This window comes from Festucalex cinctus, chromosome 18 (genome assembly GCF_051991245.1).
Source record: "Festucalex cinctus isolate MCC-2025b chromosome 18, RoL_Fcin_1.0, whole genome shotgun sequence".
In the NCBI taxonomy this organism is placed as follows: Eukaryota; Metazoa; Chordata; class Actinopteri; order Syngnathiformes; family Syngnathidae; genus Festucalex; species Festucalex cinctus.
In genome coordinates, this window is record NC_135428.1 from 12,738,798 (window position 1) to 12,759,241 (window position 20,444).

The 20,444-nt window shown below is 40.7% G+C and overlaps 1 protein-coding gene across 2 annotated transcripts in view; it reads left to right on the plus strand.

The window, feature by feature from the left end:
- tmem132e (transmembrane protein 132E) overlaps positions 1-20,444 on the plus strand; it is a 270,213-nt gene that overhangs the window by 154,757 nt on the left and 95,012 nt on the right. The window contains exon 1 of one of the 2 annotated variants that reach the window (XM_077504356.1): positions 18,438-18,540. The exons of the other annotated variant lie outside the window; for it this stretch is intronic. Within the exon in view, the coding sequence (XP_077360482.1) occupies positions 18,522-18,540 (19 nt within the window). The 5' untranslated portion in view covers positions 18,438-18,521. Of the gene's footprint in view, positions 1-18,437; positions 18,541-20,444 lie in introns of those variants that run through there. 2 annotated transcript variants of the gene reach the window in all.

Sequence of the window (20,444 nt, forward strand, 5' to 3'; positions counted from 1 at the left end):
CTTGAATCCGGCTCCCGCTTCTGACACCACTGCTCACAGTAACAGTGGGGAGAAAAAAAACAAAACCACTACACCACTACTATACTACTTATCGTAAATGATTAGCATAAGAGTAATCTACTTGGTTGGGGGGCTAGAATCCAAGGAGTGAATTCGGGTCCCACTTCTGACACTACTGGCCACAGAATTCTGAGAAGGAGTGACAATGACATAAAACATGATCTCGCTTGTGATGTGGGCACCTCAAAAGCAATTTGATTGGCTGTCTGCAATGCAGAGTTTCAATCTGAGTCCAACTTCTGACTCCACTGGCCACAGCATTCAGAAGGAGTCACAGTGGGATAAAACAGTATCCCACTTCTGCTCATGGGCATAAATGGGAACCACAAGATTAAAATTCATTGATGGTCTGCAATGTAGGGTTTCAACCCGAGTCCCACTTCTGACACTACTGGTCACAGCATTTGGAGACGAAGTCATGGCGAGATAAAACAACATGTCCCAGGATATATACCACTGTAATTGAGCAAAGACTCCTGGATTTGTGGGTCCAACTTCTGCTGATGGTCTCACAGCCTAGGATCCCACTTCTGACACCATTTAAACTCTGTGATTTGCCGGTGTAATAAGACATACCTATTTTGTAAATGATCACCACAAGTGTCAACTAATATGTGAAGTGTCCCACTTCTGACACCGTATTGTCATGTCACTGTGTTTTTGCTACTTAGCAATATTTCTAAAAAAAAACAAACACAATCAAAAAAAATGTTTACTGGAATGGTAATTTAATATTAAAATGTTTAATCTGTATTATTATTGGTCAGAAATGTGTTGGCATTTCTTAATGGTTTCATTTGTCGTTGGATTTTTTAGCAGTCCTAATCCTGCAAACACAGCATCAAAGACACAATCAGCATTCCACTAGTGTTGTTGCAACCTGACCTTTAGCTGTCAAGACATCTTGTTCCCCCCCCACCACCACCTCTAAACAAGCCAGGCTAGCTGCGGGCGGCGCGCTAGTTGTACCGCTAACTTTTCTCGTGTCGCGACGCTCACGCTTGCTTTCAAACACGGACGCTAAATATAGAGCCACCTGCATGACTCTCTCCCCCGCTTCTGTCACGTACAAATTAGCTCGTCAAAATTAATGATTTCATACAAACGACTTCATTAGTTGACGAGGGGGCTGAAGATGAAGGCGGCCTCCCGTTAGTCCGGAATCGAGAAGTCAAGCGCGGTACGTTCAAGGCTTTACAAAATAAAAATTCACACCATTAATCTTCTTGTCACACAAAAAAATAGGTTTCTTGTTTAAAAAAAAGAAGTCAGTGCTCCTTGGTTTATTTTTCTTCAACTCCTGAGCACGTCTCCCCCCCCAAAACCCCCTCCCAAAGTGCGGAGGCAAACAGAAAGTAAATTAAATGTCAGGCCGGCGCAAACACGGTGCCGCCATCCTCGGATTTTTCTATCACCTAACTTGTTTTTGTTTGTTTTTAACTTTCATTTCAGTTTCATCTCAACTTAAATAAAGTTGACACTTTCATAATAAGCCGGGGTTTGTTTGCAAATTAGATTAGTCGCTTAAACCGAAACTAATCAGCATACAAATTCACGTAAAACTTTTGTAATTAAAATTCTGTCGGAATACGTAGACCGCAATTCAGTTCAAATTTTCGCAAAAAAATAGTTCCCTTCCCAATTTAAATAATCCAAAAAGCGGGAAAAGAGAATCAAACATCATCCAATGAAAACATCCAAAATGGAAAAAAAAACAAAAAAAAACAGATTTTTCTCCTAGATTCTTTTAGAGTTCAGTTCATCATTTGACCAACATTTTAGGTAAAATCTGCTTCGAATTTTGGAATTTACAATCACAAGACTTCAAAATTTAAGTAAACCAATGATTGCGTAATTCAGAATTTGACCAGCATTTTTAGGAAACGTGTTACGAGTCGCACAAAAGTTCAGAATTTTAATCCATTTAAATCTACACTATCATACAATTTGAACAAAATATTTCCCTTTCTTGCACAAAACTTCAGAATTTGCTAATGAATTTGATAGTAAAAAATACGTTCTGTGGTTGCGCAAAACTTCAAAATTTAAATCTCCTGAGATTGTACAATTTTACAAAAAAAAATTGCAAAGAACTTCCATTGACAAAATGTCAATTGGAATCATCTAAAATGGGTCAAAAGAGAATCAAACTTCAAACTTAAATGTTTTTTTTTTTATTGTATTTTATTTCAAAATCAAAAAAAAAAATCATTTTGAGAATCTTTGGATTTTGAATGTCTCTTAAATTCTTGTAAAATTAGAAATTTGACCAAAATTTTTATTAAAGCCTGCCATTAAAGTTGCTCAAAACGTTTTGGAATTTGGAATTTGCTATCACAAGACTTAAGTAAAGCGTATCAAAGATGACGTAATTTGAACATTTTCAGGGAACATATTCCTCCAAGGCGCACGAAAATTTAGAGCTACAATCATATGAACAATCTGACCAAAATTTTCGGGGGGAAAGTCCCTATTTTATAATGCAAGGAATTAGATATTCAAAATGTTCTATTGTTGCACATCTTTCAAAATTTGGATGCCCTAAAATTGTACAATTTGAGGTTACTACACATGTAATATGCCTCGAAGTTCAAACTAGCAAAGAAGTTTTTCTTTATCAGTGAACTTTTGTATTTGTTTTGTTGGTTATTAATTTTGACTTCTCAGTCTCCTCTCGTCACCGCTCGCCACTTATTTTGAAACGACTGGGAAGAATTTAAGTGAAGTCGACACCTTCGTTAATAAGCTCGTGGCGTCCGGGGAAACTCGTTTGTCACGCCGCTAACGAGATTAGCCGTGGAAACCGACACCTGTCTGTCACTCAAACTTTCCGCTGGGATGATATTTGAAAGCGGTTACAGCAAACATAACCGTCGCATGTATTAACGCTTTGAAGGTTTCACATTGAAGGTGAAAATGTTGGGGTTGAAAAGATTTTGGGGCTTCGAGCTGACTTGATGGATTGAAAGCACGCTTGATGATGATGACGATGATGATGAAGAGAGAAAAGCCTCGAAGGACTCTATTGAAATATTCCCAGCGCCACGAGAGTGGCAGATCAAGCTGTTTGGGAACATCACAAATGATGGGAAGCAGATGGCGCAAGGGATTATGGGAGATTTGGCAGGAAAAAAAACAAAGTCAAAGACAAAAAAAAAAAAAATACAAACAAAGAAATGAGGCTCAAACAAACAGCCTTTTGGAGACAACTTTGGAATGGAGCATCCACTCAAAACGTGGGAAGGATTTTTGGATGAAGTTTTGTTGACAAATTTTGCTCTAAAGCAGAATAGTATATGAACATATAAAAATTGTGCAATTTGCTTGCACAATTAAAAAAACAAAAAAACAAACTCTAAGCCAAGTTTGTCAAATTCAACATTTTTTTTTTTTGATGCGATCGTAAATGGCATTGTATTTTGAATGTCCCCAAGTTTGTACAGTTTGGAGTTTGACCAACAATTTTGTGGAAAATCTACCTTGCTATATACACAGGAGAAAAAAAAAAAAAAAAAAAACATTCCTAAGACTTCAGAAAAAATTCGGAAATTGACCAAAAGTTTGCGGAAAATTTGCTTTGGTACACACACACAAAAACTTCGGATTTTGGAAAAAACAACACACCAAAACAACAGACTTAAAATGTAAACGTCTCACACAATTCAAAATTTGACTAGCATTTCTAGAAAAATCATAAGTACAGTCATATAATTTGACCCAAATGTGACGTCTTCTGATAGATCTAAAATCAATCCTTCAAATTGGAATGTGACCATTTTTTTGGGGAAAAAGAATGTTTCCCTTTGGTGATTCAAAGTAGCACAATATCGTACAATTATACCAATTTTTTGGGGGGGAAAAACATACCTGAATCCCACAAAACTTCAGTTGACTGCCATGAAGATTCTAAAGTTCTGTTTTTACAATTTGTTTAAATGATTCTAAAATCCTGCGACATTGAATTTAACTGACATTTTTAGGTGGGGCGGGGGGAATCTTCCCCTGAAGTTGCGCAAAACTTTTCCGTTTGAACGTCAACTGTCTTCTTTTATGTACTTGGGGTCTGCCAAAGATTTTTGACGTTAATGTCCTCTCCCTTTTGTAGACTTGAAAGTTTGAAAATCTTAGCGGGGCTTTGCCACTCCAATAACTTCCCGTCTGTTATCCTCGGCGCCATGTTTGACTTTGTAGCGGGTGTCAGATCTCGCCCGCTTCCTGCCACCGAGCGGGATGACGCCTCTGCCTTTGCCGGGGTCATCTGGCGGCGCTCCCGGCATTTTTCCCGCCGCCAATATTTCCCGCATATGAAAACGCTAAACGCCTTAACTCGCAGATGGCGTTAACAAAGGAAAAAAAAACACAAACGATTGAATCTTCCTTCCTCTTCTTAGGGGATTTGTTCCATGTCAAGCACCTGATGACACTTCCCGGATGCCTTTGATAAATCCCCCAAAAAGTGGCGAGCAAACACAAAAAAATGTGAGGCGGCGGGAGGGGAAACATGCCAGCTAGTTGGAGCATGTTAATGAGCTCAATTGTTACCATTGGAAAAGCTTCAAGTCCTTCATTTCAACATTAGGGTTCAAATAAGATAACCGTGCATAAAACAGTAATGAAATATAATTTATTACACTGAAAACTAATTTAATTTACAAAGACCAATCATTTATAAAGAATATTTAAGTCAAAATGATTAAAAGAGTAGAGTAGTAAAAGTGATGATTATAATAGTAACAGCGGAACTCAGTTTGAACTCTGTTGCTAATCCAAACAGCAGCACCCACGCAGCCTCTCTCGGCTGAACGCAAGTGTCAAGTCTCACCTCATGTTTACGGAAGCGTTGAGTGCGAGGCGCTGGTGCGTACGGCGCAATTTGTATTTGTGTTGAACAACAACCAAACCAGCTCACAACAACAGCTGCACCGCTGCGGGACGATTTTAATTGGAGGAAGGAGACGCCACATTAGTGTGTTGTCGCTTTGCAGGTGAGGCATCTGCCGCGCCACGGGTCAACTCGCAACCGCGCTCGCGGAAAAAACCACAACTGCCGTTTATTTTCCCCCCTTCCCCCCCACCTTTTTCATTGTAAGACAAAGGTGGAAAAATGTCAGTTTTTACCGGAAGTGTAAAAGGGCCCTTTTGTTTTTTATGTTTGTGGGGAGCTCTGTAAAGTAAGTATTTTAGTGTATGCTAATTAATATTGGTAGTACTAAGTAGTCACGGCAAAAGATGGGGACAAAAATTCCATCATTTTTCTTTTACAAACTATATGAAAGGGTCTTTTGTTGACCTTCTAAAATGTGAATTCCACATGTGGGGGAAAATGCCAGGTGGATGTTGTTAGCCTTGTTTTTAGCACTAGCTTCCATGGTGGACAGCCACCTGAAACATCTTCTGCTTCTTGATTTGTTTTGACACTCCGCAGCACTTTGAAAGTGCCACAAAGGGAAAGTCACCCACATTCCCTCCGCCTTCTACATTCCTTTTCCCCACCTGCGTCAAAATCTATAGTTAAAAGGTCGGAGGCGGGATTGAATGAAGTGCTTTTTAAATCAAATGAAAAGCTCCGCCGGATCAATAACAAACCAAATTGGCTTCTATTGAGAAAATATTAGAAGAAGAATGAAAAATGCGAACGTTTATATAAAAAAAAAAAAAAAAAAAAAAAAAAAAAGAGCCTCACTTCATTGTGTCTATTGACTTCTTTCAAGTGCACTTAAGCTAGCGGCGCGGCATGTGCGGATGCTCCATTTGCTAGCTGGCCGCTATCACGTTGCGCGGGCTGAACGCTAACGAATAAGACAGAGCGGCCGGACGCCGAGCTGGATGAGCCGTAATAAAGTTATGGCGGTCTCGCGGCGTTGGCGCGTAATCGAGTTACGGCTCCACTCGGTGATCCAATCAAACAGGAGGCGACCACTTAGCCGTCAAGGTATGTTTAAAAGGAAGCGGTTGAAAAACGGAAGATGACAACGTAAAGAAACAAGACAGACTCGGCAAGACAAACAAGTCCCTACAGATGCAACCACACGTCGCTAGTTGGGATAAATAACGGTTTATGATTAATGAAAGTGGATTCTTTAGTACGAATGAAACGCCTCAAATAGTGTTAATTTCACATTGACATAGCGAGTGCAACATGCACAAACACATGGGACAAACAGGAACTGAATTCACGGTCAAAGGTTCAAGAAAATATATAAAATAAATTATAGTAACGTAACATTAATCCAACGGCTACTATCCCAACAATAATGTTAATCCAACCGCTAGCTGGCTAGCTAACTGGCGAACTTACTAGCTTGTAGCATGGAGCCATAGAAGCCACTTGTTGATATACTGTAATTGTGTGTGAAGTTGTTTTTCATCAAAAATATGAGTGAAAATGTTCCGAAATGTTCAACATAATCCGCTGACAAAAAAATATACAGGGTAAAATGAGTGACCTGACTAAAACTATACTAAAACATTGACAGATTTTGTTGACTAAAATTAGATGAATAAAATATTTTCTTGGACTCAAATAAAGACTAAAATGCTAGTTTTATAGTTGACTAAAAACGGGATGAGTTTGACGAACTGATTAATTAAAAACTACATACGTGATTGAAACTGGACTAAAATTGAGACTAAATTTAAAAATGGCGGATAAAATTAACATATGTCATTATTTCTCATTAAATATAATACCTTTCTTTTTTTTTTTTTGCACCCCTTTATTTGAGGGAGGTGTTTGTTTTTGACTAATTGGGAGCACAGTGTCTATTCCAGTCGGGGCCGCCATCTGAATCACAGATTTCCAGATCGTTCGGCAACATTTTCTCGACAGTGTTCATAAGCGACTCGATTAAACGGAGGCGGCGTCAATTGTCTTCAAAGCTTCCCCCTTTCGTGGAACGTCTGTCGGAGGCGAACACGGGATTATCCTCCTGTGGATTTTTTTTTTTTTCTGTAAATTACATTTCGCCCTTGCTTTCTAGTGACAAAGGCCAGCGCGTACAATAGCGAAACAAAGCGATAGCTGGCGCTGGGAGCGTGCCGTGCTGGAGGCGGGATATTTATCTCTTTGCAGGAGGATCAACGCAACGGCGGCGGCGCGGCGCCTCTTTGACATTTTCCGGCATTATTTCAAGGCCAAGTGGGTTCAAGTGGCGCAATCACGGGCACAAAAGCGCAAACCCTCGTCCTTGTACCTGCCGCAATCAATTCCCCGTAACGGGAGATACAGTACGGCCTTGATTATTGTATTTGTTGGTTTGTTTATTGTTAAGATAGTGTATACATTATATACAGTGTCAAATGCATTCATTTGTTCTATCATAAAAAGCTTTATTCACCCTCCTGTTAAGTTGCTCCTCAAATTGAGCCATTCAACAGTTGAAAAAACAATAGTTTAATCCTTCAATTTAAAGAAATGCTAGAATTACATTTCTTTGAAAAATGTTTTTTTTTTTTTAATATATAGTTATCTTATTGTGGGTCAAAATTACCCATTTGAGAATGTAGAAAAAAACGTTTTGTTTTTGCTGTTGTAGTAGTTGTTGTATGATGTATAATTTGCATGTATCTTTATTTTGGTCATGATCTACAACGGGTCAATTTGACCCATGAACATTGATGCAACTGAAAATCAAACAGGCAAATCTAAAAGACAAATCAATTAGTTAGGATTCATTTTATTCTGTTAACCTTCAGTTTTACTTTTCGTTTTTCCCAAATAATTAATAAAATCAAAATAAAAAAATAATCATATTTGCATGTCTCTCTACCGCCTGATGATTAAACCTTGAGAGGGTCACATTGACCCCTGAATATTGTTGCTAAGTAACAAAAAAAAGCAAGATGGTTAGATTAAGCACAATATGAGTCACTTTCATTGTCAAGATAATGGATTATATTAACACCCTTCTGTTATGTTGTGGGTCAAATTGACCAAATTATAATTTAAATTTTATAAATGAATTAAATTAGAATTAAACTTATTCTTGTGCCATAATTTAATGAACAGTATATATTATTATTTGCTCTCTCTATAGTGTAGCTTGAGTGGGTCACATTGACCCGTAAACAATTTTTTATTTTTTTTTAATAAATCAATTTTTTTTTCCAAATAAAATTCAATATATTTTCTACAGTTATTTATTTTCTGAGGAAAGCAAAGTAAATGTAATCCAGCTTTTCTGTATTTTCAAATGGGTCAATTTGACCCACAAAGTAAGTGGAAGGTTTTAATTCCTGTCAATTTAAGAATGAATAATGAACATCCGTCCTATTTACGGCCCAGTGCACTTAACCCATGTTTCATTTTCCATGCACGCATTGTATGTTCCGGGTCACTTTGAACCGGGCAAAGAATATCTTCCTAATAATTGTCTGTATCACATTATGAACTCCAGATTAGTTCCAAATGTATTAATAGCCAAGTCCATCCAATTTTACGGCACCGTGCACTTAACATGATGCATTTGGCCGCGTGTGCCCGTGTATCAGCGTCGGGCGGCGAGCGTTTCTAGAAACGTCTTGACAAGGCCGACGAATGCGCATCGCACACGCCGACCGCTCCGGTCCCGTCACGTCCTGGGAGCTCGAGGGCGGGGATGGTTGAGCCATCCACAGGGGAGGCGGGGGCCTGCCAAAAGCAAGACGAGTGATCTGAATAGAGAGGAGTCAAGGCGACAGGAGGGATGAGCGGCGGTAGCAACAAGCGCATGACTGATGAGGCGCGGAATCAAGAGGGAAGGCGGGTGCGAGAAGAGAGAGAAAAAAAAAAACGAGGTAGGAGGTTAGAAAAACAAGATGATGATGAAGCGGCATAACCCCGAGTGTGGCCGGTAAATAAACACATCAATATCGCGTCATGGTTACAAGCGGAGGCGGATTGTTGGGGGAAGGGGAGGGTGGACGCAGCCTCGCGGTTACGGTGCTCCTGATTAGCGGCCGTGTGCTTTGAGTCAGCAGGCCGTGGCTCGCATTTCAATAGTGGCTGCGGTTTGTTGACTGCAAATTAAAAACGGAAGTTGAGCCATACGGGGAAAAGCAGTAAAAGTTTGAATGTTTGACAGAAACCGTCATAAGTTTCATTTATATATGTGAGGGTTTGTACAAGAAATGAATACAATGACTAGCATTTAACCAAATGTATACAAACAAAATGAATTGAAGACCGGGTTTGGGTGAGGTTAGTTTAGGGTAGGATTTTGGATAATACCCAACATTCCATAGTTCTTTAATAACATCTGGTAGCAAGACACTTGTGTATGTATATTATCAAAATGACTCCCCAACTTTAGAATAAACACTATCCGATTTTGCCACTCTATTGTCCTTTGACATTCGCATATGGGAACAGAAGGGAAGGCCGAGACATGGTGACACCTCTGGCCTGTTCAGAGCAGCCAAATTATGGGAGAATGGAGATAACCGCGGAGTTTCTACGACCTTTGGTTCCAAAGTTGAAGTCCAAAATGTACTACAGTTGCGTCCGGATTGGGGCGTGGGCTGTCAAACTTTCCCCACAGGCTATTGTTAGAAGTACGAATCAGGTCTTTTGGACTACATCAGGGGTCTCCAAGTTCGGTCCTCGAGAGCCCCTATCCAGCCTGTTTTCCTTGTATCCGTCCTTCAGCCCAGCTGAATCTAATGATCAGCTAATCAGCAAGCTATGCAGAAGCCTGATAACGATCCCGATCATGAATCAGGTGTGTTAGTGGAGAGAAACATGGAAAACAGGCTGGATAGGGGAACTGAACTTTGAGACCCCTGGACTACAAAGATACCTTTTTCAAAAAGTTGTTGGGTTTAGGGTGAGAGTTTGAGGTTGGGCTAGGGCTGGGATTGGGGTTTTGGGTTGTAGCAGCTCAATGGGGGATGGGATTCAAGTTTGAATAAGTGGAGTTGGGCATTTTTGTTCACCATCGATACCAAACCAACAAAGAACTGACCTAGCAATTTTCCGGCTTTGGCGGTCATATCAACTCAACTTTATTTATAAAGCGCTTTAAGAACAGGCATTGCTGTATACAAAGTGCTGTACATAAACATAAATATCGGTTGTGCAGTAAAGAATAAGGTAACAAAACAAGAAACAAAGCAAACATTTTAACGTGCGTATCCAAGTTTTTTGGGGTTTTTTGGGTTTTTTTTTTTACAAGTAAATACATTTTACATTAGTAAATTAATAAGAAATAGGCGAGTGAATAAATAAATAAATAAATACATGCATAAATAAGGAGACTAAACATCAAATTCATTCACAACACAAAACACCAGAAACAAGTCTCATGGTGCGCCAAAAGCCAAAGAATACAGATGTGTTTTAAGACGTGTTCTAAAAGCGGACAAAGAGGGGGATTGCCTAATATTTTGTGGAAGGTCGTTCCAAAGGAAGGGACCAGCAACAGCAAAGGCTCGATTATTATCAAATTATCAGGAAAAAAAGAAAGAAGAAATAACAGAACTAGCTTGAGGCAGGGACCAAAGTTAACCCGGCAATTTTCTGGATTTCACAAGGTCACAAGTTAAAAGGGTTAGGACAGCATCAGTAGCCCCATTTACACTCCCTTTAAGAGTTGACATTTTCCCCACACTGATTGGAGGAAGCAAGGTTGACCTGGCAATTTCCCAGCTTTAGAGGCAGCAAAAAAGCCCCCCAAAAAAACAAAAAAAAAACAAGCGCCATCCAGCATCTTTTGTTCACTGTCTGTACGTTCAGGAAATCAAAATGGAAGGCGATGCCGGGAATAGCGCTTCCGTCAACTTTGAAAGCGTGAACCGTGTTGACAACGGAATCAAGTGCTCCCTCCGGGAAGTAATTAGTATGGACACTTTTTAGTGTTGACACTTCTCTCGTTTGCTTTTTCACCCCCGCTTCCTGTCTTGGGAGAACATTTCAGTGTCAGTTTAAAGACGTCCAAAGAAAAAACATTCTTTTGTATTCTGGGGGAAACGTTATAAGCCGCAAACCTTGAGGTGCGATCGCACAACACAGAAATATTCCACCAAACCGTGTCACCGTGTTTAACCAACAGCGTGCCAGCCTAATGCCAGCATATCATGTAAAACACCATAGACCGGCTCATGAAAATTAGCTTAAGTTCTATAGTAATTATAGTGCTACTTTACACACACGGAGCAGCAACACTTACAGAGAATTCAACAATACTCATAGGCTAAAATTCCATAATTCTGCAGCACTGTCTTCCTCAGTCTGCCTCCCGACCCACCTGTCCCTCCGGCATCAAGGCAAACACTGTAATTACGTGCCTCTACCTCGCCGTCCGCGACGCCCTGGCTGAACCCGGCCGACGCGGTGACAGGCCGCCGACCTGGCTGTCAGCCGTCCGGAGCGATGACGGATGCACGGGCCTCCTTTCCAGCTGACATTTGCCGACGAAAAGAGCTTGACACTCATCCTGACGGCAGGGGAGAGGATGTCGCAGCATCTGGACAGCTAGACCACTTTGGTTGGGCTTTGGCTATAAAAGTGACTTTCTGCTATCGTTCGGCCTCAGTGTTTGCACTTAAAAGTACTGATACCACTATGCTTCTGATACATAACATTTCAGTTAACACTGAAAGATAATTCTGAGCAAAGACCTTCCTGTCTTTGTGTCACATGGCCACAGTATGGCGCTAACTACTCCCGAAGAAGAATGACTTTTTTTCAAATTATTGCCTTAAATATTGGTGGCTGATATTGGCATACTTCACAAGTATCCGATACCCGGAAATAAGGCTGGTGTCAGCCTGATACCAACACATCATTGGTACTCGCCCATGCCTATAAAAAAAACAAAACAAAAACAAAGCTATGCTATGTTAGCATGTCAAAATCTTCCAGTAGGTTCTGACATGTGGTCGCTCCACAGCGGGGTTCCCGGGGATCCTAACACATTTTTGTTGTTGTTGTGAATGACAGCCAAAGGAAATGTCGTAAATAAAAAAAAAAAAAAAGAAAGGAAAAGAAAAAGTCCTCTTTGAACTTCAACCCCGTCTGTCAATAAAAACCCCGCTGGAGCTTTCCCGCATGTTTCTTTGGCTGCTTTTAAAGCAAAAACGCTCTCAGTTGTGTCACTCACTGTCACGTCGCGTGGGCACAGCGGGGCGGCGTCGACGGGCTGAGAACAAAGGAGGCAGCCCCAAATAAGTTGCTTATATTTTATTTACGCGCGGAGAGAAAATCCCTTTTGTTTGCCAAGGCTGTTTGGCCGAAATCTGACAGCTAACGAGCCACAAACCGTGTCAGTTAGCGATGAGGTTTTGATGTCTCAATTCGCTTTCGCTTTGTTAGCGAACTTTTTTTTTAGGGGGGTGTTTTGACAAAAAATGTAAAAATTTAATCCCAAGGCAAGTCAAGCCTAATAGCACACTTGGCCTGAGTCATAAATCTATTTTTAGTGAGCATACTGCTATTTTTGATTAATTGAGACAGCCAGCGAGCAACAATAGTCCTGTGGTTAAAACAAATGTTTTGTGCGTGGGAGATTAAAGTTCGAATCACGGTTGGAGCAGATTTTAGTCCAAGTTCAATTTCATATGATAATAATAATCATTGTCCAATTATTTATTATCCAATATAACCAATGTCATTTCATGTTATTATGATCATTATCATTATAAAGCATTTCACGTGCATTCAAATTAGCATTCAGCTTTCAGCATTCACACGCAATTTCTCCAGTAAGGGCACACATTTGTTTGGTTTTTATGGTATCATAGTACTAACAATATACTGGCAATTTTATATAAACTTGCTTCAACTGAGGTTCACTTGTTAATACAACTTTAATATAAGACAAAAGATTCATACAGGTTAAAGAAAAATCACACGGGAGTTTGTCGACACATTCTGTGCTGCTGTTTATCTTTTTTTTTTTTTTTTTTCCCCAAGAAGTCATGGGATTTTCACAAAGCTCCGCCTCATCACTTCTATTTATACGCAAGGTTTCGGGGGGCTAACATGCGTGGGGGTGGGCACAATGCTGGCGGTGTTTTTTAATTTTTTTGCTGACAAAACCAGTGACTCTGGGAATGACCTATTTAGAGAATTCCATCAGTTCAAAGCATACACACAATGATAATAGAGGTTATACAATATACAGGCGATGTTGTTTTCATGCATTTGTGCCAACATACGCGCAAATGTTAATCCTTAATTAGGATTAAAAAAATAAAAAAATAAATACAAAAAAAAAACATGCACCTGTAGTTCATTTTCTGGTTAGAAGTTTTTTGTGTGTATAAACGTCAAAGCAAAACAGCCACCCGCCACCCAGAGTTGATCCGTATGCATCAGGGTGGATAGAATCCCGAACTTTCTGTAAGTGTTGCAAAAAACTCCCATGAAATCCGAGAGTTCATTTTTCACCTGTTCAACTTTGTAAGTTTGTTTTCTCAGATGAAAGGCATTCCATTGGAGACTTCCCGAGAATCATTCCCGACTTTTTTTTAAAATATTTTTATTTTAAAACGGTTTGAATAAAAACAAGCAGCAGATAACGTAAGAGCGCGTAACCTCTGCGTTGATGCAGAACTTTCCCAAAGTAGTGAAGTTCTCGCTCGCTCTCTCTTGCTTGCTCTCTCGCCCGAATCCCAAATTGAACGCCGGCAGGAAGATCCAATGTGGAGTGTGTATTTCAAAAATCCTTTTAAGTGTGAAAGGCAAGCACGGACGTGCCTCCGTTTGGTCTGAGGGGCTTGCTCATACCATTTTTATTTTTTTTTTTTAACAATTATCTATACCAGACAGCAACTTGACTGTAATTGTTGTTTATGCCCGCGCTGTTTGATTAAGATGACATAATTTCAAGCGAGGAGATGCTTATCTTCTTCTCAATGAAAACGTATCTGAACAGATCAGTTAAAAAGCAAAAATACAGAATTGATTGTTCATGACAGTTCTGAGGTTTTTGTGGATAAATAAAAATCCAAGTCAAAGAAAATCTAAGTGAACCTGAGTTAGAATTCAAAACGTTTTGCTAAAAGCACTGTTAAGAAATCCAACAAAAAGCCGACAAGAGTCCAAATGTGTACCTTCTGTGCATCACAAAAAGCAAATTTTGATTGAGTTAATCCTGAGTTTCAGGTTTTTTTTTTTAAAGAAGGCAAAGAAAAGCAAAGTTTTGTGTGGAAGACGTGTTAAAAAAAAGTTGGATATGAACCAAATAAAAAGCTCAAGAGGCCCAGATTGAATCCTTACATGATATTTTTAATTCATTAATAATCCAACTAAGTGTTTGCAACAAGCAAAAAAAAAAAAAAAAAAGAACAAAGCTCACGTATCCTTATGTGAGTCCACAGTCAAAATTCCAAAGTATTGTACGAACATGTGGTGCAAAAAGCAAAAGAAAAAGCCAAATGCTCACCCAGCGTTAATCCTAAGTGTCCGCTTCCCCCAAATGTAATATCCGCTCACGATAACGCCCGCCGAATTAAACCCTTTAATACTTTTAATGCTCTCAATGTCTTAAATAGTATAAAAAAAAAAGAAAAGAAAAAGTGCGGCAATCAGCCCTCGCCCCTTTTATGCAAGGTAGCAATACGTGCGTTTAAACCCTTCAATTAAAATGAAAAAAAGCCCCTAAATTGGGAAGCACTCCACGCTTTTCTCGGCCCGGGTGTCTGGACCAAAGACGGCTGATTAAAATGACAAAATGTCGGCGTTTAAAGGGCTTTAAATTCAAATGGGATGCGCCTCCTGATTCATGTTGACATTAATACGAACACCTTCGTCATGTCCAGTTCCGCCGTTTAAAACGTCGCCGCTGCACGCATACAGATTAGTTCCCGGCAATATTAATTCTGTGTAACGTTTCAATTGATAACATCATTAAATGCAGTGCTTTCGTCATCATCCTCAAAGGGGAGGGCTAAGTTTAGGAATAGTAGGGTTAGGGTTGATGAGGGTCAGGATTAGCTTGTTATTGGTCAGATAAGTACGGTAGGGGTCACAGAAAATCTGGTGACAGGTTTAGTAGAGTTAGGGGTAGTAGGGTGTAGCCTGAATGTAGGTTTAATAGGGTTAGGATTAAGGGTTATGGTAAATAGAATTATGGTTAGTACGTTTAGTATTTATGGGGTTTGGGTTGGTCGGGTATGGATCCGATTGGTAGGGTCAGAGTTTAATAGTTTCAGGGTTAGTAGGATTAGAGATTAGGGAATAGCAGGATTAGGGTTAGACTGTATCGCACACTCCTAGGTTACACTTAGTAGACTTTGTAGGTTTAGGATTTAGGGTTGGTAACGTTACTGCTATACACGTATATTAGTCACTCCCAGTGTCAACATTCACTCTAACTGTGATAAGGTATCGTAATTCGTCATCTTGTTCGTAGACCATCAGCGAGTTGAGGGGGCAGCACGCCTCCTATCCATCAGGCGTCTCAGTGTGGCGGCTGACAAACACTCAAAGTGACTGAAGCGAGGCAGTGGGCGGTCTGAAAGGGTGTGAAGGATATTTGCATCCGTTCATCATTTTTTAACATCTGTTGTGCTCGTCAGCAACGAAACGTAAACACGATTATACGATTGAAGGTTTCATTAGGGTAAGGTTTTGGTTGTTTGGGTATGATGGGGTGAAGGCTTATGTTTGACCAGAGTTCACTTTTGTAAGGTTGGTTAGGGTTAGTAGGGTCATGGCTGGTAGGTTACTTACTGTACTAACCCCAGCAAACCTGACCCGGACCTGGTTTGGGATACTTGGAGACTAACTGGAGGCGGTGTGGCTCAGTGGTATGGTGGTCGTCTCCCAACCCAGAGGTTGTGGGTTCGATCCCATGCCATTGTGACCACGTCGAAGTATCCTTGAGCAAGATATGAACCCCCAATTTGCTCCTGATGCTGCGTCATCAGTAGGTGAATGGGTAGTCAAAATGTACAGCGCTTTGAGGGCCTTGTAAGGTGGAAAAGCGCTATATAAAAGATGTGCCATTTGCCATTTAACTCTAACCCTACTAATCTGACATATTCCATTCCAGCACAACCATTAAAACTCTTTTAGGGTGAGTCTAACAGTCGCTGATTTTGATCGGTTCCACCAGATGCCAACCGCCGCTTTTTCGATGGCTCCAGTAGAAGCTCTCTTCTCTCCTTCTTTGCTTATTTATGGAGCAACACGCAGCCACATTGGCCTTGATTGCACCTCCCAGCTCCGATGCTAATCACCTTGAGATTGCCGTGAATTGGCTGGCATCATCCATTTATCATGCGCCACGCACGAAAGCGTTGCCATCTGAAACGCGTGGCGCTAAATAAACGCTCGCCGCGGAATTTTCTTGTTTTGTGTGTCGCGCCGAGTTCATAAAGCCAAAATATTCTAGGCCACAAGTGTAATCCTCGGAGGCATGCATTATCAGATTATTTTAAACTCTGTACCAGATGACTTGGCGTCTCTTTTGGAGCGAACTCCACTCTCTAGACTTTACAGTCAGCGACATAAGCCGCTAATCTATGCTCACTACATCAAAAGATGCCGCTTTATAAAAAAAAGAATTGAACGTTCACTTTTGATTGACAATGTCAGAGGAGGACTGAAATGCAAAAGCATGAAAGCTGCAAGCAAAGATGGATGGACTCTTGGGGGCCAGATAGAGGACATGTTTGAAGGAAATTTGAGTTAGGGTTTCATATTTCTGCCTAAAGATGGCGCCAATGAGCAGTGGTTTCCTGGCATTTGTACTTGTTAAAGAAACGCCTCCCAAATTTATATTCCACATTCCACTTCAGAGGCATTTTAGTATTAGTTTCCATTGTGTGTAGGAAAGTTTCGAATTAATTACCATAGCATCAGTGCTAATTTCTGAAAGCCCGTATTTATGGAGTTTTCTATTATAGGTTAGCATTAAGATAGCAGACAATTGTTTTGAGGCGACGTATTTGCGATCAAAATCCACTTGTGCGATTGTCATGTGCAAGCGATCAGGAACTTGTTCACAATGACAACGATCCAACATCTTGACTGACGCCGTTGGCAGTGACGGATGCCGCAATTGACGCCATGCGCTGGCACGACTGTATGGCGTTGTTGTTGATGAGCGCGGCAGATGTTAGCCGCGACATAATCAGCATGTGCCATTAAAGAATGATGGACAGATGCAAATATCCTTCACACCCTTCAGGCCGCCCACAGCCTTTCCCGTCGCTTTGAGTATTTGTCAGCCGCCACACTGTGAGACGTCTGATTACGAAGAGGCGTGCTGTCACCCCCTCCTGCATCAAGTGGGAACAGACATGAAGACAGTTGTCAGAACATCTGCGCATTTGATTCAATCTAACACTACTAATACACTTCCAACTCTAGCCTGAATAACTTAACTCTGCTAACCCTACTGTAATTGTAGTAATCCTAACCTAACTAACTCTTTACCTTACACTATTAATCCTAACCGTACTAACTTGGATGCTACCCCTCAACGCTGTTCAAACCATAGCCCCCCTAATCCTAATTTTGCTAACCCGACTCCAATTTTACTAATCCTAACCTGGTTTACCCTAACTCGAACACTACCCCAACCCATTTAACCCTAACCATCCAACCCATAGCCTACTAATCTTAACTCTACTAATACCCTAACCCTACTAACCCTAATCCCTACACCGACTAACCGGAAGCTCTAATACTACATTTACCTAACTAATCATTTCCCTACTAAACCTTTCCCAACCCTATTAACACTAACGAGTGAAGTACAGATAACCGGCATCACTAATTAATATTTTATTGATAACTATAATAATTGACTTGCTTCACAGGCATATTATGTTACCCTTCGTCTGACAATTAGTGTAGATTTTAAACATAGAGGGCCAAAACATACCTAATGAAAATTAAATTGCACAAAAAAACTAGCCACCAGAGGGTGGTAGAACTGCACAAACAGAAATCAAACTGACTTTTTTTTTAAAAATGTGTTGCATTTAAATATTGTGAACATGACAATATTGTGGCAGTTTTAATATCACAATATCGCGCTTATCGTTACATTGGAGTTGGCGGTTAGGGTTAAGAGTGGTGTCTGGTAAGGTTAGGGATCAGGATTAGAGGTTAGTGTTGAAACAAATGTGCAGCTGCTCCAACAACTGTCTTCACTTGTGATGCAGTTTGTATGAATTATTAATGCGCCCATCCCAGTTTCTCTTCTCAATTCTGACTCCTGGGAGCTCATCAATGAGATCTACTCCAGCAAGGGAGGGAGAAAAAAAAAAGGAGCTGACAAACTTGTGTCGTCTCTCACGGAGAACACAGCGCCTCCCGGTGTCCGAGTGCCATCCGCGCTTCCTTCACCTTCCCGACAGCTTTATTATACGTCCCTCCTACCGCACAGCAATCAATGCGGGGATAAAACCTTAAAAGACCTTAAAAGGTGCGGACAAATGGAGTATGGCTTTCCACTCAGACGAGCCAGCGTGTGGCAGGAGTCAAATAGTGTGACGGGATTTAATTGTTGTGTCAATCGTGGCCTCGTATGGCGGAGAGGCATTCAGGTGAGAGCTTCACAGGCACCGTCCAGGCTTTCTTGCGGCTCTAAAACTACCTCCGAAGTCAGAGAAATTGCTGAGTTCACTTGATTTTGCACCCCCTTCTGTGTTGTTGACCTTAATTTGGGGCCTAGAAAAATATTGGCTTTTACAAGCAGTGTGAAAGGGATCTACAGACAATATTCCGCATTTGTTACGGCTCTGACACTACTTCCAAAGGCTGAATATTTCTATCCTGTTTTTGACAGCTGTTTAAAAGGGACTGTGGGTGCCGTCCTGCCTGTTGCCGTGCATGATATCTCCTTTGAAGGTGCAAAATTGCCAGAATTGACTTCTGCACCCCCACTCCGTGTCTGTGTTGTTGATACCGATCAAAAACTACCAGTACAAATAAGTGCCCTTGTGCTGTACCTCCAAATGCGGAATAGTTCCCTTTCAAAGGCAGTTTAAGCGAGGCTATGAGCATGTCCCGCCTCTCTTCCGGCTCTGCTACTTTCTCCAAAGGCGGAACATTCCCATGTCGACTTTGCATCCGACCCATTTTGTGAAAATGCCACTTCATACAGGCAGCTACCTACTTTCCCACCATCCAGCCTTTTTAGTGTGATTACTTTGCATTATTATTCTGGCATAGATTAAAGTTCACCAGAGGCCTAGCTCGTCTTAGATCCGCTTTTTTTCCTTGCCACCATCACGCGTAACGGAAACGGCAGACGTTAATCTTTTGCGTGACCAAGTTGATTATATTCGCCAAGCGAGCGCTGGAGAAGTTTTTGTTAACCCTGCTCCCTTCACCTTGTGTACAATGCATGTGTGTGAATTTGAGTATGTTATGAATATGGGTATGTTACTATTTTTAAGTTGTAGGTAGTTTGTCAAAACAGTTAGTTGGTTAGTCCATCAGTAAGCCAGTTTGTCAGTCTGTTAATGGGTCATTCAGTCAGTCATAAGTCTGAGTTAGGCAGTCAATCAGTTAGGTAGTCGGTTAGTTGATTAGAGGCTTGATGGGTAGCCAGATAGTTGCTTATTCAATCTGCTTGTTAGTCAATCAGTTAGTTGGTCAACCAAGCTATCTGTGATGCAAGCTAGTAAATCTTTCAGTTAGTTAGTTAGTTAGTTAGTTAGTTAGTCCATCTGTCAGCCAGTTAGCCTAGCCTGGCTATCAGTCAGTTGGTTAATCCATTAGTTAGTCAGTCACTTAGTTGTTTAGTTAGTCTCTCTGTCCAACCGTCCATGTGCCAGTTTGTTGCTTTGTCGGCTGGTTGATCCGCTTGTCAATTAGTTGGTTAGGTATTGCACTAGTTAGTTCGTCGGTTCGAAAGTCAGGCCGTCAGTCAGTCACTAAGTGATTAGTTATTAGTTAGTCAGCTAGTTTGTTAGTCGTTCAGTTGGTTAGTTGGTTAGTTAGCAAATCAGTCACTTAGTTCTTTCATTAGTCTATCTGTCCAACCCTCCATCAGCCAGTTTGTTGCTTTGTCAGCTGGTTTATCCCCTTGTCAGTTAGTTAGTTAGGTATTACACTAGTTAGTTCGTCGGTTAGCGAGTCAGCCTGTCAATCAGTAAGTGATTAGTTATTAGTTAGTCGGACAGTTTGTTAGTTGGTCATTCAGTTGGTTAGTTCGCAAATTAGTCATTCAGCCAGTAACTTACAATTAGTCAATCAATTAGTTTGTCTGCCAGTTAGTAACTCAGTCTGTGGTCTGTCCACCTGTTAGTCAGTCAAGCAGTTAGTCCGTCGGTCAACCAGTCCATGTGTCAGTTAGTTTGTCTGTTAGTCAATTGCTTGATCTGTCCATCCATCCGTTAGTCAGTTTGTTGGTTGGTTGTTCTGACCCCATATGTGTTAGTTTTTTTTAATTTTATTTCAATCTACTATGTATTTTTGTATTTGCTTGACAGAAGGCAATAGA